The 26,832-nt window shown below is 40.8% G+C and overlaps 1 protein-coding gene across 1 annotated transcript; it reads left to right on the forward strand.

Annotated features, from left to right (window-relative positions):
• On the forward strand, positions 1–24,994 carry yju2 (YJU2 splicing factor homolog). Its single transcript, XM_063032241.1, has 8 exons — positions 1–99; positions 1,886–1,986; positions 11,586–11,730; positions 16,289–16,423; positions 17,748–17,929; positions 19,576–19,699; positions 20,848–21,025; positions 23,172–24,994. Exons 1-8 carry the CDS (start codon positions 76–78, stop codon positions 23,324–23,326), a joined length of 1,044 nt encoding a protein of 347 aa, XP_062888311.1. The 5' UTR covers positions 1–75; the 3' UTR covers positions 23,327–24,994.
• Positions 24,995–26,832: the final 1,838 nt, after the last annotated feature.

The raw sequence follows: 26,832 nt of genomic DNA on the forward strand, positions 1-26,832 counted from the left end.
CGGAAATCTGGTGGAGAACCGGCGGTGTTTAAGCGCAGAAGTTTGGTTGAAGTGGTCACTGTGAACGGCTGAACAATGTCGGAGCGGAAAGTCTTAAATGTGAGTGTGGAGGGGTAGTGGCAGTCCCAGAGATGGGGTTCCGTTCCTGATTACGATCCCAGTTTCGCGTGTCCAGTCATAGAGATCTCCCACAGCTGTCCCCCTCACCTTTTATCTGGACACCTCTGCTCTCTCCACCATACTGCTCCCCTGCACCCTACTCTCCTCCTTCCCTCTTCCCCACCAGATATCCCGCACCCTTGAACTTCCCCTCCTTTTCCTCGGCGTTCCACAAACCCTCCACCCCAAACCCCACCCAAATCTTCCACCCCTCGCCAAAAACTCTTTCCTGCCTATTGTAGGACCTTGTGAATTGTTGGGGATGTCTTTTGAAATCTGTTACAGACTAATGATGCATCTATATTTTGTCATGTTACTCCTTAGAGACTACTTCAGCTATACCCACTTGGTAGTATGTTATCTGTTTGAACTTCAGTGCTGAAATACCTCTGATGCCAAGACATACACAAGGGTACAGTGAGTTAAATGTTCCCTTCAAATCCAGTCCACAGTGCTGGATAAATAGCATTTTAGAGGAGGAACTAATTGTCCAGTACCAAATTACTGGAATCACTGATACAGGTAAAAGGGTCAACTTTATTCACCACATGCATTAGGAATTTGCTGTGGTGTGTTGGTCGGGGAACAACATACAACAAAAACAACATTCAACAATTATAAAGAACAAAGAATTATGTATCTAAAAACAAAGTTGGGAGGTTAAAATATGGATATAGAATAAAACTTGCATAAATTCATAAATGCCAACATATATTAACAATGTAGACAGCATTATAAGAAAGTGGTTTATAGTGTAGTGACGGGAGTAATAAGTAGGGTGCCACTTTAGCTTAGCGGTGCAATGCTATTTGAGCTTAGAGCACCAGAGTTCAATTCCAGCCCTGTCTGTAAGGAGTTTGTACATTCTTCTTCTGATCACATGTCCTCTGATTTCCCCCCACCCCCAGTCCAAAGACGGAGGTTATTTGGTCATTGTAAATTGTCCGGTGATGAGGCTGGAATTAAATAGATGAGTTGCTGGCTGGCACGGCTCATTGAGTCAGAAGGGCCTGTTGTGTGCTGTGTCCCTAAGCAAACTACAAAACGTACTCAAATAAATGAAGGGGGTGGAAGAGCTAACTAGAATGGTTGATTAGGTTAACTGCTTCAGGGGAGAACTTTTGAGATGGCATGAATTTTTGTTTTAATAGCCCTATGGTGCTTTCCTGAAGGGAGCATTTGGCAAAGGCAGTTTACAGGGACGGTCAATTATATTTATTCTGCCTGCTTCTTTGTCCTGGACACATACAAAACGAAATGGAAGGAGAAGGTCATAGTCATAGAGACATACAGGCTAGAAACAGGCACTTTGGACCACTGATTTCAGCAAGCATCAACCTAGTATTTACAGTGATCTCTTTTTATGCTCTGCACATTCATGTGACTCCCTCCTGATTCTGCCACTGACTTGAAAGGTAGGGTCAATTTACAGTTAATCTACAAATTAATGGACCTTTGGAATGTGGAAGGAAGATGGGGTACCTGGAGGAAACCATTGTGCAGGGAGAAACTCTGCATTGATTGCATCTGAAGTCAGGGTTGAACCTAGAGCTTTGCCACTGTGAGGCCGCAGTTCTGCTAGCTGTATCACCCTCTGCCATACTTCACCTTGATGCTGTCACTCCATTCCAACATCTGCTTTCTTAATGCTTATCAGAGCATGTACACCAGATGAGATTTTGTTACTGATTGGTTCACCATATATATTGCCTCTTTCTCTCCCTAGAAATACTACCCACCGGATTTTGATCCATCAAAAATCCCAAAACTCAAACTTCCCAAAGATCGACAGTATGTGGTCCGGTTAATGGCTCCTTTCAACATGAGGTGGGGACAATGTTCTATCTGTTGATCAGTTTGTAATTAATTTTGTACTTCCCTTGAAAATATTTGTAACAACAATAATGAAGTTGATTTAGTTTTGACTTGTGCCCTGAGAGAGTTGAAAGGCTTTATATTAGCCCTCAGGAGAGTTTTTATGTCAGAAACTGATCTAATCATATGTTTCATTTTTAACTTTGGCTCAATTGTTATATAATTTGTTTACATTACTGTGCTGCATTATAAATAACTTAATGTTTGAAGGAAACGAGGAAAATGTGAATGTTTTCTGGAACTTCTCACCTCCTTTAGTCTTTCCTTCCACAACCAACAGGTCATTTAAACTCATCCAAGTTCAGCATCGCCAAACTATCGCTCCTGAACTTGGTATTTTTCACTGTATTTTGATCTTTATTAGAATAACAGCAGACGCAGAAGCAGGGTAGGCCAGTCAGCCAGTAGGAGCATGGTTGATCCAATTGGCCTCAACACATTTTCCTGCATTCTTCCTGAACTCAATGGCTTCTTTGCAGTTTAAATATCTGTCAGGCTTCACCGCGAATATTTTCATGTATTCATTTGGTTATGTGCAGGTAGATAAGATTAGTGTCATTTGGCATCGTGGTTGGTACAGACAGCATGTTGTGATGGGCCTGTTCCTGTCCTCAACTGTTCTGTTTTATTTGTTGTCTTTTGCCGCCTCAGCTCTCTGGGGTGGGTGTTGCCAAAGATTTGTGACCCTCTGAGGATAAAGGAATATTTCTCCTCTCTCTCTGGAACAGAGAATCCCTTTATACTGAATCAATCTCCCCTAGATCTCAATTTCCCCACAGCAAAACATTCTCTCAGTATTCACCTTGCCATTCCCCATTTATGTTTTACTAAAATCACCTCCTTTATTCATCAATGCGTATCTGCCCAATCTGCTTCATGTGTCAACCTCTTCACCTCAGGACTCAATCTAGTGAGCCATCTCTGCACAGTCTCAATTATGAGTACAGGTGTCCCCCGCTTTTCGAATGTTCGCTTTACAAAACCTCACTGTTACGAAAAAAAAGCAGCGGGAGATAAAAAATACAGCACGCAAAAAAAATCAGCCAGTGATAAAAGGCAGCGCACGCCCCGAGCAGCCGCTCTCCCCCGGATTCGAAACGGCATTGCTTTAACACGTGCCTGTGAGCAGCCATTTGCAAGATGAGTTCTATGGTATCGGAAAAGCCTAAAAGAGCTTGTAAGGGTGCTATACTTAGCGTAAAACTAGACGTAATTAAGCGTTTCGACTGTGGTGAGCGAAGTAAGGACTAAGTGAGTTTGGCTTGTGGAAGCTGACGAAGATGATGTTGAAGAGGTTTTGGCATCCCATGACCAAGAACTGATAGATGAAGAGCTGATGCAATTGGAAGAGGAAAGGATAACAATCGAAACCAAATGCATTAGCGAAAGTGAAGCAACTACGTGAGATTTTCGCTGCAATGATAAAGTACGACTTTAATTTTGAAAGGGTACGTAGGTTTAGGGGATATTTGCAAGATGGTTTGAGTCCTTACAAAGAACTGTATGATAGAAAAATGCATGAGGCTCAGCAGTCAAGCAAGCCTTCCACATCAGCCACAGCAGACGACGAACCTCAATCTTCGACATAGAGACAGGCAGTCATAGGAGAAGATGAGCTGCCTGCTCTAATGGAAATAGACGACGAGATGACACCCCAGTGTCCCACCACCCCAACACCCAGGCCGCGGACAGATACTGTACCGATTCACAGAGAATGCAGCAGTAGCCGGGAGGCACACAGCACATCTTTAAGAAAAAAGCCAAAATAAACATGCTAATTAATTAGGTGCCACCCAACACGCAATTGTCAGCCCAGATCAGAGACGATGCAATCGGCACTGATCTGGGCCGACAATTACGTGCCGGGCAGCTCCTAATCAATTAGCATGTTTATTTCGGCTTTTTTCTTAAAGATGCTTCCCAGTTACTGCTGCACCCCTGCATGCTTTGCAGCAATGTATCGGTCGGCGGCCTGGAGGGTGGGGGCCACTGCACCAGCCAACCTGCGACGACTCAGTCTAACACACCATCATCAGTGTGCTCAGCACTGTCTTCCCAATTCCAGTAAGTGATACTACCCTGTACATATTATTTCTACTTTATATCGGCTGTGTATTTTTACGTGTTATTTGTTATGATTTGGCAGCTTTATAGCTTAAAGATTACTGGAGAGCGCTTGCGCCGTGTTTTTGCCAACAGCACTTGCGTGAGATTTTCGCTACAGAGAGCAGTGCAGTAATGATTGTGGAAAAGTATTTCTACTTTATATAGGCTGTGTATTTATCCTACCATTCCTGCTTTTACTATGTGTTACTGTTATTTTAGGTTTTATGTGATATTTGGCATGATTTGGTAGGTTATTTTTGGGTCTGCGAACGCTCAAAAAATTTTCCCATATAAATAAGTGGTAATTGCTTCTTCGCTTTACGACATTTCAGCTTACGAACCATTTCATAGGAACTCTCTACCTTCGGATGGCGGGGGAAACCTGTACATCATTCCTTAAGTATGGAGACCAGAATCATTATTCAATCCTCCTCCTGAGGTCTCACCAGTATCCCGTAAAGTTGCATCTTTATAAGGTCTGCTGGAAATCCAAATACACTACCTCTGCTATTTCTATTTTATTCACAACTGTTTTCTAATCCTCAAAGAACTCCAGAAAATTTGTCAGACACCAGTTTCATTTCACAAAGCTGTGTTTACTCTGCTTGATTGTATTATGATTTTCTAAATGTTATGCTCTGCTTCCTTGATGAATTCCAGCATTTTCCCAAGGACAGATTTTAAACTAATTGGCCTATAATTTTCTGCTTTCTGTCTACTTTCTTTCATGAATAATGTTGTGACACTTGCAAGTTCTAATCCTCTGGAATTTGTCCAGATGTTGGAGAATTTTGATAGATTCTAATAAACCCATCCACTATCTCTGTAGCTACGTCCTTAAGATCCCAGGCTGTAGATCGTCGGGTCCAGAGCACATGTCAGCCTTTGGTTTGTAAAGTACGTTTGTACTACTTCATAGTGATTGGGTTTGTTTTAAGTTTCATGCTCTGCATAGTCCCTTGATTATTTGTGAGGAGTTTGTAACATCAACCACAAAGATTGAGTCAAAGTAATTATTTAGTAATTCTGCTATTTCTTTATTTTCCATTATTAATTCTCCACTGTTATGTTCTATAAGGCCAATGTTTACTTCAGCTACTGCCTTTCCCTATAACTATGATGTATATCGGCTTTTATATTACTTGCTAGTTTATTCTCATGCTCTTATCTTCTGTGTGTAATTTTTATAAAGTCATCCTTTGCTGGTTTCTAAGACTCTCCCAGTTAGTTGACTTCCCACTAATCTTTGCAACATTGTATGCCTTTTTTATTTTATATCATCTGTAATTTCCTTAGTTGGTCAAGCATGGAACATCCTCTAGAGCAACACACACACACAATGCTGGTGGAACGCAGCAGGCCAGGCAGCATGTATAGAAGGAAGTATAGCCAACGTTTCGGGTCGAGACCCTTCGTCAGGACTAACGAAAAAAAGAAATAGTAAGAGCTTTGAGAGGGGGAGGGGGAGACCCGAAATGATAGGAGGAGACAGGAGGGGGAGGGATGAAGCCAAGAGCTGGGAAGGTGATTGGCAAAAGGGATACAAGGCTGGAGAAGGGGGAGTATCATGGGATGGAAGGCCTTTGAAGAAAGAGTGGGAGGGGAGCACCAGAGGAAGATGGAGAGGCATCCCCTCCCCCTCCCACTTTCAGATTTCTTACTATCTCTTTTTTCTGTTAGTCCTGATGAAGGGTCTCGGCCCAAAACGTTGACTGTACCTCCTCCTACAGATGCTGCCTGGCCTTCTGCGTTCCACCAGCATTTTGTGTGTGTTGCTTGAATTTCCAGCATCTGCAGATTTTCTCATGTTTGCGTTTTCACATCCTCTAGAGCCTTTCTTTCTCACTAGTATATAAGCTTTATGATATTTATGAAATATCTGCTTAGCTTTTTGTTGCCTGCAATCTGCTATCTTAGCCTTCACAGTCTACTTCGGCTAAGTTTGTCCTCATACCATGGGAATTGCCTTGATTTAAATTGAGGTCACTAGCTTCACCCCCAGATTTCTCACACTGAAATTGAATTGAAATTCTGCCATACTCTCTCTAATACTTTTCCTAAGGAATTCTTTGCTATATTAATCCTGTTTTATTTCACAATACCATTTCTAAAATAGGGTAACATACATCAAAGTTGCTGGTGAACACAAATAAAATAGGGTATTCCCTGGACTGTTCATCAATGTACTGATCTTATAAAGCCATCCCAATTACACTCAGTCTGCATGTCTTCAAGATTGCCTTACCAATTTGATTTGTCTGCTCATGATTCTTTCTTATTGTCATTATCATTTTGCCCATTATTTCCTGATTTATACCCTATCCCAAAATGTAACTACTAATAATCAGCTTGTATATTATTCCCACCATCCCCCACCTAGCTCTATCTACGCTTTATTCTTCTCCCCTCCTTGGCCCATCGTGACCCCTCTCACCATTCACCCTCTCCTCTTTATACTGACTATCTCCCTTCTCCACGTTCAGTCCTGATGTAGGGCTTCAACACAAAATATCGTCAATTCCGTTTCCCCACAGATACTGCTCGGCCCACTGAATTCCTCTAGCAGATTATTTGTTACTTCTTAGCCTTCATTTTCTTTCTCCACTGCAGTGCTCCTATATCTCAAACCTCTGAGCCAGTATCATTTCTCACTACTGTAGTGATTTTAGTCTCTATCAACAGACCTTTTGCTTTCTGCCTATCCATTCAAAATGTCAAGTACCTCTGAGCATTTAAGTTCCCAGCCTTGGTCACTTGCCACCACATTTCTATTATAGCTGGAAGGCTATACCCATTTATTTCTATTTGTGCCAACGACACATTTATCTTGTTTCGAATCCTGCATGCATTCGAATAAAGTGCTTTCAATGTTATCATCGTTTTCTTTATTCTGCCTGATTTTGCTACTGAACACTCATATCACTGTCATTACCCTGTATTAACAATTTTTCCTTTGTCCTTGCCTTCATAAATTCCTTCTGAGTTGAACCCTTATTCTCTATTTCCCACTCTTAACTGCATCCAAAAGGGACAATCTGATTTTGAACGTGAGTGCTTTTGGGAGCTCTTGCACGACCTGTCTGTCATCTAGTTTGTTTTAACAGTGCTCCCTTCATTCTCTGCCTCCATCTGCTTAAGCTGTGATGTGCTGACCTGTCTAAAGATGTTGTTTCCAGACTTATCCTCTCCAAGTAAATTAAGTCAATCAACTACACTAGCTGCATGTATTCCCAGCCAGTATTCCACTAATCTGTTTTTCAAAATCAACACATGCACTTAGGAACAGGCAGATTATCCCTTGACATATCAATTGACAGTAACACTTTCCATCTCTGACACGTTACATACAGCAAGCTATTTTTAACTATTATCTATAGTTAACTGATTAGAGATAATAAAGATCCTTCTTCACTTCCCTGGTAATCCTACCACATTATAAGATTTAAGTCTCTGCACATCTATTTTGGATTTGATTTTTTTTTTATATATATACTAACATAAACAAGATCCATCCCCTCACTACTCCTTTCTTACTTTAATGCCAAATGTAGCCCCTCATTTATTCTAGTCTTCATAACAATAACAGAAATGTATACCAGAAGAGCTATTTCAGAACCGACATACAGAAAAACCATAGCTGTATATTCCAATATAAATTCTAATCTGTGGAATATGATCCAAATCGGAATGTATGCTTGGGATGCATTTCTATTTCAATTTGAATCTACGTTTACTTGTACAAGTTTGTATTGGGCACGTGGCCAAGTGGTTAAGGCATTCGCCTAGTGATCTGAAGGTCGCTGGTTTGAGCCTCAGCTGTGGCAGTGTGTTTGTGTCCTTGAGCAAGGCACTTAATCACACATTGCTCTAGTGTCTGTGTGAGGAGTGGCGCCCCACACAGACTTCCAATCTGTGCCTTGTAAGGCATGAAAATGCCCGACACAGGCCTCTCGTGGTCTGATTCGACGTTCCCTCCCCTCCCCTTGTACAAGTAAACAGAGAAGATCCTTAGTATCATTTTAAGGAATATGAACAGTACAGTACCAAGCAGATCCTTTGGCCCACAGAGTCTGTGCTGAAAAAGATACCAACCAAAACAACTCCCATCTACATGTATGTGGTCTATATTAGTCCATTCCTTGTCTATTCATAAGGATTTCTAAATACCTTTTCAATGTTACTTTTATGTCTGCTGCCACTTTCCTTGGTAGTACTTTCAAAGCGCCAACGACTTTCTGAGTATTAAAAACAACTTGTTTTGTAAATCTCCTTTAATCCTTGCCCTTCTCACCTTGAAGCTCTGCTCTCAAGCATCTGATACTTCCACTTGGGAAAAAGACTCCGAGTATCTACTCTATCTAGAACTCTCATAATTCTATCAGGCCACCCTTCAGTCTCCGACACTTCACAGAAAATAATCCAATCTCTCCTCGTAGCTAATAATCTCTCATCCGGACAACATCCTGGTGAGCAACTTCTGCACCCTCTGCAAGGCCTCCACATCCTTTCTGCAATTCAGTGACCAAAATTGAACACAATAGTCCAAATGAGGTCTCATTAAAGTTTTATACAGCTTTAATGTGACTTTCTGACTTTCATACTCAACAGCCCAGCCGATGAAGACAAGTTTGCTATATACCTTCTTTGCCACCCTATCTATGTGTTTTCACTGTGAGGGAACTTACAGCTTTCGGGGAGCTTGCACCCCAAGTCCCTCTATCCTTCAACGTTCCCAAAGATTATGCCTTTCACTTTCTGCTGAAGAGGAAACTCTTCCAGTACGCTATCTGATATTCTTTCTTCAAGTCACCAAATGTCATCAAAACAAAAAGCAAGTTATCGAAAAAGTTATGGTATAATTACCACTATTAATTATTTTAATGTTCATTCTTGTATTTATAAATGAAAATGGTGATTTTAGCTGTGTCCGAAGTTCAGGCTTGAAGTTTCTGTAATAAAATTTCACTCCATTTGTTAGTATTTGGTGGATAGAAGAATGCTTCTCCATTAGCTGACTTTTCCCACTTTTATTCTCTCAGTGCATTCCCATAACTCTACCTAATGGACAGCATGGTAGTGGTTAGCACAATACTTTACAGCACCGACATTCACCGCTCAGGGTTCAATTCCCACTGCTGTCTGTAAGAAGTTTGCACATTCTCCCCATGACTAAGTTTTCTCCAGGTGCTCTGGTTTCCTCCCACATTACAGAAACATGCACAGGTTAAGTTAGTAAATTATGGGCACGCTACGATGGCACCGGAAACATGGTGATACTTGCCGGCTGCCCCAGCACCTTCAAGATGCAAATGATACTTTTCACTACATGCAAACACGAGGAAATCTACAGATACTGGAATTTCAAGCAACACACATAGAAGTTGCTGGTGAACGCAGCAGGCCAGGCATCATCTCTAGGAAGAGGTACAGTCGACGTTTCGGGCCAAGACCCTTTGTCAGGACTAACTGAACGAAGAGCTAGTTAGAGATTTGAAAGTGGGAGGGGGAGGGGGAGATCCAAAATGATAGGAGAAGACGGGAGGGGGAGGGATGGAGCCAAGAGCTGGGCAATTGATTGGCAAAAGGGATATGAGAGGATCATGGGACAGGAGGCCTAGGGAGAAAGAAAAGGGAGAGGGGGGAAAAGCCCAGAGGATGGGCAATGGGTATAGTGAGGGGTCAGAGGGAGAAAAAGGAGAGAGAGAAAAAGAATGTGTGTGTATATAAATAAATACCGGATGGGGTACTAGGGGGAGGTGGGGCATTAGCGGAAGTTTGAGAAGTCAGTGTTTATGCCATCAGGTTGGAGGCTACCCAGATGGAATATAAGGTATTGTTCCTCCAATCTGAGTGTGGCTTCATCTTTACAGTAGAGGAGGCCGTGGATAGACATATCAGAATTGGAATGGGATGTGGAATTAAAATGTGTGGCCACTGGGAGATCCTGCTTTCTCTAGCGGACAGAGCGTAGGTGTTCAGCGAAAGGATTTCCCAGTCTGCGTCGGGTCTCGCCAATATATAGAAGGCCACATCGGGAGCACCGGACGCAGTATATCACCCCAGCCGCCTCACAGGTGAAGTGTTGCCTCACCTGGAAGACTCTCTGGGGCCCTGAATGATAGTGAGGGAGGAAGTGTAATGGCATGTGTAGCACTTGTTCCGCTTACAAGGATAAGTGCCAGGAGGGAGATCGGTGGGGAGGGATGGGGAGGGGGAACGAATGGACAAGGGAGTCGTGTAGGGAGCGATCCCTGCGGAATGCAGGGGTGGGGGGGAGAGAAAGATGTGCTTAGTGGTGGGATCCCGTTGGAGGTGGCAGAAGTTACGGAGAATTATATGTTGGACCCGGAGGCTGGCGGGGTGGTAGGTGAGGACCAGGGGAGCCCTATTCCTAGTGGGGTGACGGGAGGATGGAGTGAGAGCAGATGTACGTGAAATGGGAGAGATGCGTTTGAGAGCAGAGTTGATGGTGGAGGAAGGGAAGCTCCTTTCTTTAAAAAAGAGGACATCTCCCTCGTCCTGGAATGAAAAGCCTCATCCTGAGAGCAGATGCGGCGGCAACGGAGGAATTGCGAGAAGGGGATGGCGTTTTTGCAAGAGACAGGGTGAGAGGAGGACTAGTCCAGATAGCTGTGAGAGTCGGGACGAAACTGAAGCACTTGGAGGAAACCCATATGATATCAAAGAGAATGTGCAAACCCCACACAGCACAGGGTGTCACTGGAGTTCAGAAATAAACCTGGGTCACTGAAACTGAGGCAGCTGCTTGTACTAGCTATGGTAATGTGCTGCCCAAGCTCTGATTTCCCCACTTCTCCCTCCCTGACTCTGATCCTAGTCCTCTCCCTCCAGCATCTCCAGTCTTTTAGTCATCTCATGCAGTTGCTCTTTTCCAAGAGGGTGACGGATCTATGGCACTGGTTGAAAGTTTGTAGCATAGATGCTATTTCACTGCATTCTTTCAAGAACAACGTGAACCATTATAAGAACAGTAAATACAGCTGGCTTAGACAGGATCCATGGAAAGAGAGAAGAATAAGTACTTCATATCAATAATCTTTCATCAAAACCGAATTCTGATCAGCCAGTAATGTTAATACTGTTTCTCTCTACCTGCTGAGTTATTTTCAGCAGTTATTGTTTTTGTTTGATTTGCAGCACAGTAACCACCTTGTCAAAGAACTGTGTGTTCTGTTCATAAATCATGACTAATGCACCCTCTGAAATAGTTCTGATTGTCTAAAGGACACAGAGGGGAATTTTCCAAATTATATTTTGTGAATTAGCCACCCTTTTTTTTTGTTTCCAATCAAATTAAAGTGGATGCCGGTACAGATGGAACTTCTATAACAAGATGCGTGGTGCGTGACTAATGTATTGGAATGCCTTGGATGGGCCATTTGTCTTTGTTAGTTGGTCAGTTTCTTTTGTTCTTGTTGTTTCAGATGTAAAACATGTGGAGAGTATATTTATAAAGGCAAGAAATTCAATGCACGTAAAGAAACTGTACAGAATGAAGTGTATCTGGGACTGCCTATTTTCCGCTTCTACATCAAGTGCACCAGGTGTCTGGCAGAAATCACATTTAAGGTAAATATTCTTGAAATTTACTTTTATTTCATTTGTAACAGTTTTTTTTTCCCCTCCAAGTTGTATTTGCACTGAATCAGTTCAAAAGGAAAATAATTTGCACGTAGGAAATGGCATTGCTTATTGGAAATAAATCATCCTGGCCCCAGCAGATAACTGCTAGTGTTTCTTGGGGCAGTGTCTTTGGCCCAGTGATACTCATAAACTTCATTAAAGATCGATCTTCTGTAGTAAGGTCCAGAGCAGGGATGTTTGCTGTTGACTGCTTCATGGTCAATTCCATTCGCATAATCCTCAGCAAATGAAGTAGTCCGTGCCTGCATGCAGCTAGAGCTAGACAACATTCAGACATGACTGATAAATGGAAGGTGATATTTATGCCACAACAGGGACAGACAATGAATAGAATCTGACCGCCAAACTTGATATTTGATACCATTGCCAGGCCCTCCTGGTGAATATATTAGTGAACTTTGACACATGCAATACAACTAACACATAAGTAAAGGGGGAATTTCAATTACCCCAATTTTAACTGGAATACAGTCAGTTTAAAAGTTGGAGAAAGCTACTAAGCAGATAAGATTTTTTTAGCTACATGTAGCAAGCCCAACTAGGGGACAGTGCTGATTTAGTAATGGAAGAACATTTTTGTGATAGTTTATGAAAAATGAACTGGAAACAGCTTCATAAGTCAGTATCTGAGCAATGTGTGCATTTAAGATGAAAGATGACATTTAAGTAAACTAATGTATCTAGAGGCTTTTGGAATGGTAAGGTGCATGGAGGGGAAAGAAAGTTGAAAAAAGAAGCGCGTCAGATTCTGAGAGCTTAATATGGTGAAATTAAATAGAAATTTAGGAAGGTATGATAAAAGAGAAAGTATGAAAAAATGTTGGTATTTAAAATCAATGAAAATATAAGTGTATTTTTAAGTACGCAAAGAGCTGATGGATAACTAAGGAAACAATAGGCACTCCTAGAAGCTAAATAAATAACCTGTATGTGGAAGCAGTGGAAGTTGTTAATGAATACAGTGCCTTGTAAAAGTATTCAGCCCTTGCTCACACAAATGAGTACTACAACCAGGGATTTTAACTGAGAATTTCTGTTTGTGAACCACATGCTTTTTTTCACAGTAGAGTTCAAAAACTGTGAAATTCTTAAGTGTGAAAAGCTAAAAATTCAAAAACTGAATTGTCAACAGTTCAAAAGTATTCATCCCCATTTGCTCAGCACTTAGTTGAACCACCTTTTCCGGCTATTTACAGACTTTTTGGATAAGTCTCTGAGCTTTATACAATGTAATGGAGCAAGATTTGTCTGTTCCTCCTTGCAAAGTTGCTCAAACTGTGCAGGATAGTTGGGGAGCGGCGGTGGACAACAATATTGAGGCCTTGACAGAGGCATTTGAATCGGGTAAAGTCAGAACTGTGATTGAACCACTCACGGACATCGATTTTTTTCATTGAAAGCCACTTCATGGTTGCTCTGGCAGTGTACTTCGGGTCGCTGTCATCCTGAAAGACGAACTTTCTCCCCAGTTTAAGCTTATTGGCAGATTTTTCTGTATTTAGCGGCATTCATCTTCCCATCAATCCTGACCAGATTTCCAGTCCCTGCTGCTGAAGAGCATCCCCATTGCATGACGGTACCTCCGCCATACTTTACACTAGGATGGTGTTACCTGTCTGATGTGCAGTTTTAGATTTACGCCATAAGTACTGCTTAATGTTGAGGCCAAAAAGTTCAACTTTAGTCTCATCCGACCATAAAACCTTCCAGATCTTGACAGTATCTTCTCAATGACCCTTTCAAAGTCTTTATGGGCAAGGATATGTTTTTTTTTGCCAGGGTTTCTTCTTTGCCAACCTTCCTAGATACCCTTTCTGTGCAAGGCTTTAGAGATTGGAGCCATGAACTTCACCTCCAATTGCAGCCACTGACCTTTGCAGCTCACTCAATTGGCATCACAATAGCCTCCCTTACAAGTGCTATTCTTGTTCAGTGACTCAGCTCAGGGAGGTGGCCTGACCTAGGCAGTGTAGCTGTGGTTTTATATTTTGTTCAGTTTGTTACGATGCTCGGAGGTATGTTCAGTACCCTAGTGATGGTCTTGGTACCTTTCCCCAAATTTGTGCTTCTCTATTATCATTTCCCTGACCTGAATGCTCTTTATTTTCTTCATTTTGGTTTGGTCTGTTGAAAATCTACCATACTGTTGGACCTTACAGAGAAGGGGGGTATTCTTATGAATTAACTGAAAATAGGTGATTCTCCAATTTTCTACATCAACAAATTAGGTGAGTTGGTAAGATGATATATAGTGTTGCTCCTGAAGAAAGTTGGCGTGGTAATTACAAAGGGGATGTATACTTTTGATTTGACATCGTGCACAATGTTTTGTAGATTAGGTATAAAAATGCTTTCAATATATTTTAAGTTAAGAAAATGAGACAGTAAAATGTGAAAATAGTTGTGGAGGTTGAATACTTAAAGTCCTGCGTTTTGTGACTATTGTCACAAAAGAAGGGATGATGTATATAAGATACACAAGTGAAATATTGGAAGGGATAATGGTAGTAAGAGGGAGGTATGAGTGATTCACCATCTTAGAAAGGGATATGTTTCCAGTCCTGGATGTCCCAAGCTATTAAAATAAACAGGAGGCAATTCTTCGGTTCCCTGTAGTTATAGGGCTGGTGCCAGAGGGTGAGGGGACTGTTAAAATACCATAAAATAAAAGGTTTAAAGGATCAACCAAGTAATTACAGTCCAGTTAGATTAACTTTAGTTCTGGATAATTATGTGAGTATCTAAGAGACATTGTAAAAACTGATTTAGAAAGGTACACATTAATCAAGGACGGTTAAATGGATATGTAAAGGGAAAGTCATGTCTAACTAATTAGGAATTTTCAATGTGGTAACAAAACGAGTAGGTGATGGCAGTATACTTGATGTGGTTTACTTGAATTTTAAAATGACATTTCATATCGTCCCTTATGGCAGGCTGGTTAAAACAATAGGGCTGGGGGAGTGGGTAGAGTGAAAAATTGATTCCAAAACTGGCTTAGTGACAGGAAGCAAAGAGTAATGAATATCAAAAGAAATTGTAAATGACAGGAATTTAAAATAAAAGCAAAATCCTGGCAACAATTGGCAAATCTGACCCCTAACCATTTAATCCCTTTACCCTGTTCAGATCTGACATGTTTTTTTTATACAGTGCTGTCTGACCTGCTGAGTGTATCCAGCATTTTCTGTTTCTATAGCAAAGGGTTGAAAAATGATGGAAATACTCACCAGGTCAGACTACATATGGAGGAAAAGACAAATAGTTAATGTTTCAGGCAGAGATCCATAGTTAAAATAGTTCTGACACATGGTCTTTAACCCGAAATGCTAACTCTGTTTCTCTTCCTACAGATGCAGCTTGACTTGCTGAGAATTTCCAATATTTTCTGTTTTTAATTTAATTTGCAGCATCAGCAGTTCTTTTTTATTTTCATCAATGCTAGGAGATCAGTAGTCCTTGACAGTTATATCATCATTATTATGTGCCGTGTCATATGACCTAGATGATCATGGTCTTTTGACCGTGATTTGTTCTTGGCAGATTTTTCTACAGAAGTGATTTGTCATTGTCTTCTTCTGGGCAGTGTCTTTACAAGACAGGTGACTCCAGCCGTTATCAATACGCTCAGAGATTGTGTACCTGCTACCAGTGGTTGCATAACCACGACATACAATATGCACCAGCTCCTCATATGACCATCCACCACCTGCTCCCATGGCTTTATGTGACCCTGATCAGGGGGCTAAGCTGGGTCTATACGTTGCCCAAGGGTGACCTGCAGGCTAGCGGAAGGTAGAGACGTATCTCCACCCTGACAGTTATATAGTGACTTGACAGTCAACATTAGTGAGTTGTGATAGTACATCAAATAATATGCACTGGAACCACAGTGACCTGGTGATAAAGCGTGTATATGTTTAAGGTGGTAGTCAAACATAATAACATTGGTTTGAATATTTCTGACTATAGATGGAATTGCAAGTGCAGAGGGTACCTTCAGTCCCCTGTGAATTGTGCTGCTGTTCATCAAAGGCCAAAATATATTTGACTATTCCTTTGATTGTAAATGACACGATCTAATGTGGCTTTAAAACTGAATAGTAGAGTGTCCACAGGTGCGTTGTTTCCAGCTAGTGTAATAGATTGGAGATGATGGTCAATGCAGGCTGATTCTCTGTCCTTTGCATCTCCACCCACAAGCCACCCTGTGTGTGCATTCATGCAACTTGTCCACATGCACAGAAACATTGTAGGAACATTAACAGATCTAGGTGAAATTAACTTAGTCTGCTTGAGCCAGTGAGATCTTATATTCTGTGTGCAGGCAAACAAGTAGCTGCTTGTTAATTATATTTATCTTTAACCCACTGTTTAGTATGCATTTGTGATGATTAAGCATTTGGGAAAATATTTTTTGAAAATCTTCCCTGTTTGGGCCAGAGCATGTACAATCATTGTTGTGGTATGTGTAATTTTATAGACTGATCCTGAGAAGACAGATTATGTGGTGGAACATGGAGCAACGCGGAACTTCCAAGCAGAAAAGCTGCTAGAGGAGCAGGAGAAACAAATTCAGAAAGAACGGGAAGAGGAAGAGCTGAATAACCCAATGAAGGTATTGCATATAATTATCAGCACAGAAACAGACCATTCTGTCTGTCAGATCTTTGTACTGCAGATGCCACCACCCATCCCACCCTCACAGATTCTTGCTCTTAACTATCGAGCAGAACTAGTATGGTTTCAGAGCCTCGATAACATTTTCTCTTCAATTATTTTTTGGATGAAGATTTGGAAAGGAAATTCCTTTATAAAGGCTCAGCCCTTTTACTTAGTTGAGTAAACTTTGAAATTCAGACACCATAGAATTGAAAGGGATTGGGGCTATGAGACTGAAGAATGGTCTTAACAGAATTAGAACAATTTGTTTAGATAAAAGGTAAACATGGGTGTGACCAAGAGATGTACTTCCATTTAAATTACAAATTGTACCAGTTGTATTTTGAAAAACAACCAGGCTATCCAAATACTGATTCAGTCATTTAGATAGATTATGGCTGATGTGCACATGGACTTCATCAAGCAGCCTTGCTTAACAGGAATGTACATGTAAATTTTCAATGACCCAGCCTTGATGTTTTTTGGGGAGAATCTTCTGTATTTCCACATTTTGTATAAGGAGTTTCTTTCTGATATTTCCCCTGTATAATATAATACAGGAACACACTCCTTGTTCTGGACTTTTTTTCTAACAGCCTTATCAATTCTTCAGTCATAACACTCCAGTCAGATCTTGTGTACACCAGGGAAATATGAGCCAATCTTTGCATCCTCCAGTGTATAGTTCTTCTGCTTATATTTCCATTCTAGTGAACCAGCATTACATCCCTTTCCCGAGAGGCAATATCCCATTACTAAATATTGCTCTAATTATTATCTAACTGAGATTCTAACACAATAGCACACCTTTATATTGTCTGTTTTTCCTATAATAGCCTTAGATATGCATTGCATATTTGAGTTTTTTTCATGGATGTATAATATATAAGCAATGTATAATGTTGTCAAAGGTAAAGTCATAGTCATATTCATGGTCATACTTTATTGATCCCGGGGGAAATTGGTTAAGACATTCTCCTGTGTGTTCCAGGATCCCAGAATCATTCTTCACTTTTGAGTTTAGCCCGTCATGAAAAAGGGAAAAACACCAGATTATCAAGATGACATTTGATATCACTTATGAAGTGCCTTTGGAGATTACGGAATAGTCTTCAGGGGCAGGAGTCTGAAATCTTCTCTCACAAAACAATGACTCCAAATGCTACCATCCAGTATCCTAACTATGAAAAGAAGCAAAAGTGAAGGAAGCTTGTATAACTTTGTTTTTGCAGGGCTTTAGTTATTCCAGTGCTCACAGGTTCCCTTTTGTAATCATTAAGGTTCTAGAAAACAGGACAAAAGACTCTAAGATGGAAATGGAGGTCTTGGAGAACCTGCAGGAGCTGAAGGAACTGAACCAGCGTCAGGCCAATGTGGACTTCGAGGACATGTTACAGGAGTATCAGAAATATGATGAGGCTCTGAAACGACAACAGGATGAAGACGATGAGCGAGAGATGAGGTAGGTCAGCTTTCAGAATGGAGAATTGTTCAGTTCTCTAAAGGTGATGACCTAGAACATTAAGCTACAAAGAAAATAGTGAATTTAGTTAGTGTTTGTGGAGTTAATGTTATATAAAATGAGTATAGGGCAGCGGTTCCTTCTTTTCAATGTACTTATAGAAAACATCCAGCAGCAGAATTGACTGAGTTTAAAAGCAATTATAATTGGACCTACAGTGATAAAAGTAAGTTTGATACTTCTATTTATGCCAAGTAAATCCTTTTACAGTGGCTCAAAATAAACTAGGCTCGGTAGCTATCTCCAGCTAACAGCCACGTGACTCTGCATTGCATGGGTAACGGTAAGACGGCCCTCTTCAATAAGCTACACACATCTAGGGTTGGTATGATTAGGGTTCAGCATAAACAGGAAAGTTGGAATGCTCCGTTAAGGGAACGAATATTACAGTGGATGCTATATAAATACTGCCCTGTGCGAAGTTATCCTTCAAAAGGAAATAATGGAACTTACACTGGCATAAACTTAAAGTGGAAGTATATTTACAAATATTTCAACTTTAACAAACAGTTAACAGAAAAAGGGTCCAGCCACAGTTCGAACTTCCCACAAAGTCCGTTACAAACTAACTGGCTAACTCAGGAGTATTGGCATTTCCTGCACAGAAAACTTCTTACAACTATGTCTCTCCTTCAGGCGGGGGCCCACGATCATCTTCCACTGTCTCTGCTCCGTACTTCACTTCTCCCCCAACTCCTGAAAAAAGACCCAAAGCCAACCCACAATCTAGAAATCTGATTCCCCCCCCCCCAACCAATCTTTTGAATGTTCCATGGCATCCCTCTGGACAGAATATTATCAAGACAACACCGATCGGCTGACACAACATTCCTAAGCGGATCAAATGACTCCTTGTCTTAACAGTATCCAAAATACTGGGCTGTAAAGTTTGATTAACAGAACACATTGTTTTACAGGAAAGCTGCAGAAAATAAAATACCCAACAGCATAATGGTAGTAATACAATAAAACTTGTCTCTTAACCAGGGTATTACACAAGTTTGATCATTCCCTCCTTAACACTACATATTTTACCTTGTTTTCACCTTGTATTTTTCTCTCTCCTCCCCTCCCACCTTTTAAATTTACTCCTCACCTTTTTTTGTCTAGTCTTGCTGAAGGGTCTCGGCCCGAAACGTCGGCTGTACTTTTTTCCATAGATGCTGCATGGCCTGCTGAGTACTTCCAGCATTTTGTGTGTATTACTTGGATTTTACTATTAGAACATTTCTCTGGTTTGGAACCTCTGAGTCCAGGCAAAATGTTACTATTGGCACCCTCCCTCCTTTGATTGTGGCTCTGACAACAGCCCTGCTTCCTCTCCCGCACCCCACCCCCTGCGTTCCCCTAATACAGCAATAACAAAATACGTCATATTTGATCGAGAATGATCAAACTTATAACTGCACCCCTTTATCTTAATTTTTTAACTTTGCTCAGAAATGTATCATTTTTATAAATTAAAAGAGGGACCTTGCACTCTCCTACACTCCTTATCTTTTCCCAAACATATATTACTGTGTAGAGAGCCTGCAAGAAAAAAAGGCTGCGTTCCAAATTTTTCACACTGGTTTCAATCCCACAAGGTCCATGCTAGAAAGTGCCCAGGTAAAGAGAATTCTGGAAGACTCTGACTCAGATGAAGAGTTGCGTACATCTTGTGAGCAGAAGCCACAAGTGCCAAGCAGGCCCACGGATATCCTCAATGAGGTAGGAGAATTATGTCAGTTTGAGTGTTTAAAGCTAAGGATTGGATTCTCTGCATTGTTATAAAGCAGATATATTTCAGGAAACTCATTCAATCAGAGGCTGCAGAAGAACCCTGTAGTGTTCCTGTTTCTGCCATCTAATACAGAGGTCCTTTCTATTTGTTTATTACTTGTGTATGAGGGATTCCCCCATCCCCGAATTTAACGTGTGTTTTCTGCCGTATCTAAAACAGATATCCTTATCTGTTCCATTTGTAATCTTACCTTTGTGTAGACTCCTCTTGGTTATCATCTTCTGAGGATTAGCACCCCATTTCTCTAGCCTTCACACAAATGATGAGATCCTCGAACCTCAGAGTTGTACCTTCTTCCACTCTACTGCTTCCATCATTTCTCTTGATGAACGATGCAGGACTCAAGTAAATAAAATGGAAAATCCAGTGTTTTTGCTGCAGCAAGTGACCTGAGCTCAGAATGATTAGAAAATGCTGATTTCCCGGCGTGTCACTGGGTAAGATTGAGCACAAAGATCAGAGATTCCAAATTTGTAGTAAGATGAAGATCACCTCCACGTTAAACAAGTAGGTTTGTGACAGTTTCTTTCTGATTATAACATAACTCATTTGGCCCTTTTGGTCTTTGCTGGTTCCCAGTAGAGCAATCCCATCAGCATCAATCCCTCTCGTTATTAACCTGTGGCTCTGCAATTTATTTCCTCCTACTATCCCCTTCCATTCAATTATTTTGCCATTTACCTACACTATGGGGGATTTGCTAAGCCATTTAACCTCTTGGAGCAACTCTTAAGAGAATAAAAGCTTTACTGTGAACAGGGTAGATTTAGTTGAGGTAGAATATGTTAATTGTCATCAAATCATACACTTGAAGAACAATGGCAAGAGCAACCTACTGGCAGGCTGGCTGTGCCTTTGTGAATTGTGCACTGTCCATGTGAACTTGAAGTGAAGTAATTGAGTGACTGAGAAGCCATGGATGAATTATCTAGATATGGGGAATCAGAGGTGTCAGTCAGTTGCCTCATGGACTGATGACGAGCTATGAACAGTCCTGGTTTGGTTTGACTTCAAGAAGTTGCAAAGCACGTCAGACCTTGTTTTACAATTTTATTAACTACTTCTCTTCCTACAGAATTCTGATCATCAGAGTAAGAAACTGAAGCAAGAGAGTTGGGAGAGGAGTGTGGGAAAGCTCAGTGGAAAACTTCAGTTCTCTCAGCTGGTCGTGAAGAAAGCCCAATGCCCAAAAACAGATTCGAAAGATCTGGAGAAGGGAATCAATATGCAGAATGGTTGCCCAACAAGCATTGGTGAGTGTTGTGTCCAAAATAAAGGGAATCAGATCTGTTTATTTCTTTTCATTTGAATTTGAGTCTGCATTATTAAAAGCAGAGGAAGTGTCATTTTATTTCTCCAGGCACTGTGGGGCTCATCACTGAGTATAGCTAATAAAAGTCCCAAAGTGTGCCTAATCTTCTATGAATCTCAATCCTGCCAATCTTTGGATCTTTGAAATTTGATTAACTAGGAATCCTTTTCTGGTAGTAGTGTTACACAGAGTTAGACTGTTGTGGGTTCAAGTAGATGCCAGAGATTTGAGCCCAAGATTTTGGCGAGTACCATGTTTTGTTTGGATGGTTAAACTCCCTTGTTGGCCCCCTCAAGATCTGGTCCTAATTAAAAAAAAGCAGTGAAATTTTCCTGACTGTACTTCCTGTACAGCTTCCTCTCCTGTACTATATCAACATTTCTGGGACCTTATTTGTATTCAAATTAGTTTTGCTTTCCAGCAGTGGACTAAGACCTAATGCTGACAAGCCTGTGTGATAACTGTTGTGCAATGATCATCTATCTTAAAAGTATTCACATACAAGCATCTTCCATTCCTCAGAAGTGGAGTGGAAGCAAATCATCCTCTATCCCAAGGCACTGCCTAATAAGAGACACTAAAAGCACTTGGCTGTAATGTTTTTTAAAATTTTGAAGATGTGCTATATGAAACGCCATCTTTTATAAATTGGAAAAAGCTGGAAATACTCGACAGGTCAGGTAGCAACAGAGTTCACATTCCAGATTGATCCTTCATCAAACATTAGAAAATCTGCAGATGCTGGAAATCTAAGCAACACACATAAAATGCTGGAGGAACTCAGCAGGCCAGTGTGCATATATGGAAAAGAGTACAGTTGATGTTTCGGGCCGAGACCCTTCATCAGAACTGGAGAAAAAAGATGAGGAGTCACAGTAAGAAGGTGGGGGGAAAGAAATACAAGGTAATAGGTGATAGGTGAAACCAGGAGAGGGGGAAGGGGGAAGTAAAGAGCTGGGGGGGAGATGGGCAAAAGTGATAAAAGGCTGGAGAAAGAAGAATCTGTTAGGAGAGGACAGAAGGCCATGGAAGAAAGGGAAGGGGAGGAGCACTAGAGGGAGGTGATGGGTTGATAAGGAGATAAGGTGAGAGAGGGAAAAGGGAATGGTGAAGGGGGGAGGGGCAATACCTGAAGTTGGAGAAATTGATGATCATGCCATTAGGGTGGAAGCCACCCAGACGGAATATAAGGTGTTACTCCTCCAGCCTGAGTGTGGCCAGACATGTCAGTCCATGCCTCCTCTACTGCTGCAATGACGCCCCCTTCCGCGCAATGAAGGAGTACACTAGGCTGGAAAGCACACTTGTATGAATGTAGGAATGAGAGTTGAATTAGGTTGTAATACAAGACTTTATAGTAAAATATTCTGATTCCACAAGAAAGCAAGACAGAATCTGCACTCTTGGATCAACCCCAGCAATGAGGAAAATTTTTGTCCCATTCAAGGAGGACCTTTTATTTTATATTTACCACGTTCCAGGGAATATTAAAATGTTTGACGTGAATCTGATCACAACAGTGCATTATCTCTCAGCCCATTTACTTAAAGAGCCAGCTGACCTATATTAGAGTAAATGGTTCCTGAGTTGCTGGTGTGGAGAATGTGTTACCATATTTGAAACTCCTACCCTGGTTGATTTTAGAAAACCTTTCTACCCTGTCTTAGAACCTGGAACCTTTCCTCCCTGACAAATTCTGACTCCACTATCAAGCACTCACATCTTACTATTTTAAGTTACCCTTATTAGTTAAAGGTGGCATTTTATTATAGCAATATTCCACTGAATGGCCAGTTTAAAGGGATCAATATAAGGTTCATATGATCCTGTTGGCGTCTTATTTTAATGTTTCACTTGAAGAGCAGCCTCTTTAACAATGCTGTCCATATTGTGCTAAATGCAGTTTAGGTAGTGTGTTCGGCTATTTGTGTAGGATTTATCACAAGCATTGTATATAATTGTTGAGAATGCCAATCTTCGGGGAGATTCAAAAACATTCGCACTTTAGTGAAGTAGAAAATGAATAGATGTTGGGAAGCCCAGGAAAGTATTTTACCCTACTTTGTCTCATGTTTTGTTTTGTTTAGGTGCTGCTGAGCAGAATTCTGTGACGTTGCCAGCAACAGAAGCAATACCAGCTCAGTGTGTGCAAGCACTGCAGGCATCAGCAGCCAGCAATTCATCCCTGAGCCTGCTGGGCACATACTCAGACAGTGACAGTGAAGGAAGCCATAGCAATTAGGAAACACAGTTGATTAAGCCAAGAATGGAGATGAACAATTCTTCATTTATAGTTTTTCACTGAGGTACTGGATCATTCCTTTTTCCATATTGTTAAGGGTGAAACTTCAGTAACAGAGAGAATAATTTGACTTTTTTTTGTCATTCACTGGAATTACTGGTTTCTACAGACTTGGGTACAAATAAGACTGACGAAGTACTTCATATTATAGAAGTTCCAGCACCATTAGAATTGTTCATCTATTCACAATGGTGCATTATCTCTCTTTCCCTATTTAAATAACCAATTGACCTATATCAGAGTAAATAGTTCTTGAGTTGCTGGTGTGGAGACTGTACGTAAGGTGTTGATTAAAAAAAATCTTTCTGACCTGTCCTAATTTGGAACCTGGGACATACACAGCCCCCACCAACCTTGACCCCACCACCATTCCCGCCCTCAAGCATTCACACATTAATACTGGTAATCCACAATACTAGAGTTCAAGCCGCAAGTGTTTTACATACTTCCAAGTGAAATACAATTTCATCTGTACTCTGTTTTGTCACTTGTCATGGATATTGTAAGATTTTTGGTAATGTAGTTCTGAAGCAAGCTCTTTACATTTTTGAATAAATGGATAAACTGCATCTCAGGGAGGCTCTACCTACAGGACAAAATAGTCTGGATAACAATTTAACCTGAAATAATTATGGTGTAAGTTTACAAAGTAAACATGTAAAGTGGTTGTAATAAGAATTGTTTGTGACAGACAGACTGCAAAAGATTCTCTGTAACTATGAGTCATAATATTTATAGGTATAATCATCTGCTTCTATGATCTGTAAATGTAATAAATATGTAAATAGAATTCATGTAATTGAAATAGTTCTGCTGTATTATTAAATCTAATACTTTAGCCATGTACTTGATTTAAAATGTATGAGTGGCTGTTACAGCTGGAGGTAATGTTTTAATAGATCGGTTCAGTGTTGGATTTGCCAGTCTTAGTATTTAGTGATCTTTTTTACAATACATTTTACTCTCATTTATTCTTCTGTCTTCTCATTTTCAATGCATGGCTGATACTTTCTATTATTTTTAAAATGTTCACTGTACCATGAAAGCTTCTCCCAAAAGCCTGAATTTGGATTTCCAATTTTTAATCAAGAGTGATGTAACCTGAATTTGTCTTGTGCCATCTGAGTATGTGCATCATGACTGTTTGTTTTCCCAGCACACTCTAGTAACGGTCAGTCGGATACCGGGGAGGATATTTGAGATTAGTAGGAAAGTTCTTCAATTAACTGCTTCAACTTTAAAAAGCATTGTAAAAATTTGACCCCAACTGACAGAAAGAAAAAAATAAATCTTAACTGTTTCCTCCTTTAGAAGCCGTTCCAATGTCTTATATTTGTATGGTTCATGGAGAAAGTGGCAGATAAGGCATCTAATTTCATCATTCTGAGGTTTTAGAAATTCAGGGGCAGTGATGCAGAAGAGGTAACAGAAAATTTGAGGAAATAAGGGGCAGAAACAAGAGGGGTCAGCTGTGATTAGGGGAGGGAATGAAACCCAGCTGCCGAGAACTATAAATTCTGATCAATCTCTGCTTTAAGAGCAGTTGTGGCAGCTGTTGTGTGCTATGCGAAATCCCCACCCTGAAAAGAACAGAGAATGCAGGCAGCAAAGAATTGAAAGCATTGGAGTGAAAGTCAAGAATGAAATGGAGGAATACAAAGATATCAAACGTGGTTAAGCTGTTCTTTTGAGAGGTAGGTGCAGTTGCAGGATAGCTAGGTTATAGGCATGGACTATTCTGGAAATTACAGTTGGGGAACTTGAATTGTTAATTTGAATATTGTACCATATATAGACCATAAAACAGAGGAACAGAATTAAGCCATTTAGCTCATCGAGTCTACACTGCCATTTCATCATGGCTGATTTATGATCCCTCTCAATTTCATTCTTATGCCTTCTCACTGGAACCTTTGATGCACCGACTAATCAAGAACCTAACAACCTCCACTTAAATCTACTTAATGACTTGGCCTCCATGCCATCTGTGGCAATGACTTCTATAGTTTCACTACCCTCTGGCTAAAGAAGTTTTCCTCAGCTCTGTTCTAAATTGACGGCCCTGTATTCTGAGACTGTCCTCTGGTCCCAGACTCACCCACTATAGGAAACATCCCCACAACCACTCTATCAAGACCTTTCAGTATTCAATAGGTTTCAGTGAGGTCCACTCTCTCCCCCCCCACCCCATTCTTCTAAACTCTAGTGAGTACAGGCCCAGAGCCATCAAACGCTCATTGTATGTTAAACCTTTCATTCCTGGATTCATTCTCGTCAACCTCCCATGGACCTTCTTTGCCAGCACATCTTGGATAAGGGCCCAAATCAGCTTACAATACCCCAAGTGCAGTTTGACCAATGCCTTATAAAGCCTTAGCATTACATCCTTGCTCTTGTGTTCTAGTCCTCCCAGAAAGAATGCTAACCTTGCATTTGCCTTCCTTACCACCAACTCAACCTGCAAGTTAACCTTTAGGAAATCCTGCACAAGAACTCCCGAGTCCCTTTGCACCTATGAATTTTGAATTTTCTCCCCATTTAGAAAATAGTCTACGCCTTTATTCCTTATATCGAAATACATAACTATACATTTCCCCACACTATATTCCACCTGTCACCTCTTTGCCCATTCGCCTAATCTCTTAAGTCTTTCTGCAGGCTGCCTGTTTCCTGAATACTATCTGACCCTCCGCCTATCTTCGTATCATCTGCAAATGGCCACAAAGCCATCGATTCTGTCACTCAAATCATTGACATATACCATGGAAAGAAATGGTTCCAACACTGACCCCTGTGGAACACCATGAGCCACTGGCACTAGAAAAGGCCCTTTTTATTCCCACTCATTGCCTCCTACCATTTAGCCAATCTTCTATTCATACTAGTACAGGTTTCCCCCACTATCCGAAGGTAGAGCGTTCCTATGAAACAGTTCGAATGCCGAAATGGAGTAAAGTGAAGAAGCAATTACCATTAATTTATATGGGAAAAATTTTTGAGCATTCCCAGACCCAAAAAAACCTACCAAATAGCACATAAAACCTAAAATAATACTAACATATAGTAAAAGCGAGAATGATATGATAATACACAGCCTATATAAAGTAGAAATAATGTATGTACAGTGTAGTTTCACTTAACAGAATCGGGAAGATTTAGCCAAAACCAATTTGTAGAAAAAAAAATCGGCACATACACGCATGCGCATATACCTGCCCGCACAAGTCTTCACGGTCATGATAGTCTTTCTCGGGGTAAACACAAGTTTAAAGCGGGTGTCTTTTTTCGTAAAAGCGAAAATCCTCTTTTGGTTAGCGATAACAGGTACTAATGTAGGTCTTTCGTAAAAGTGAAGTGGCGTAAAGTGAATGTTCGAAAAGCGGGGGACACCTGTATCTGTCCTTTATTACAAACACTTCTTATCTTGTTAACTGCCTCGTGTAGCA

Source organism: Mobula hypostoma, chromosome 24, assembly GCF_963921235.1.
Source record: "Mobula hypostoma chromosome 24, sMobHyp1.1, whole genome shotgun sequence".
In the NCBI taxonomy this organism is placed as follows: Eukaryota; Metazoa; Chordata; class Chondrichthyes; order Myliobatiformes; family Myliobatidae; genus Mobula; species Mobula hypostoma.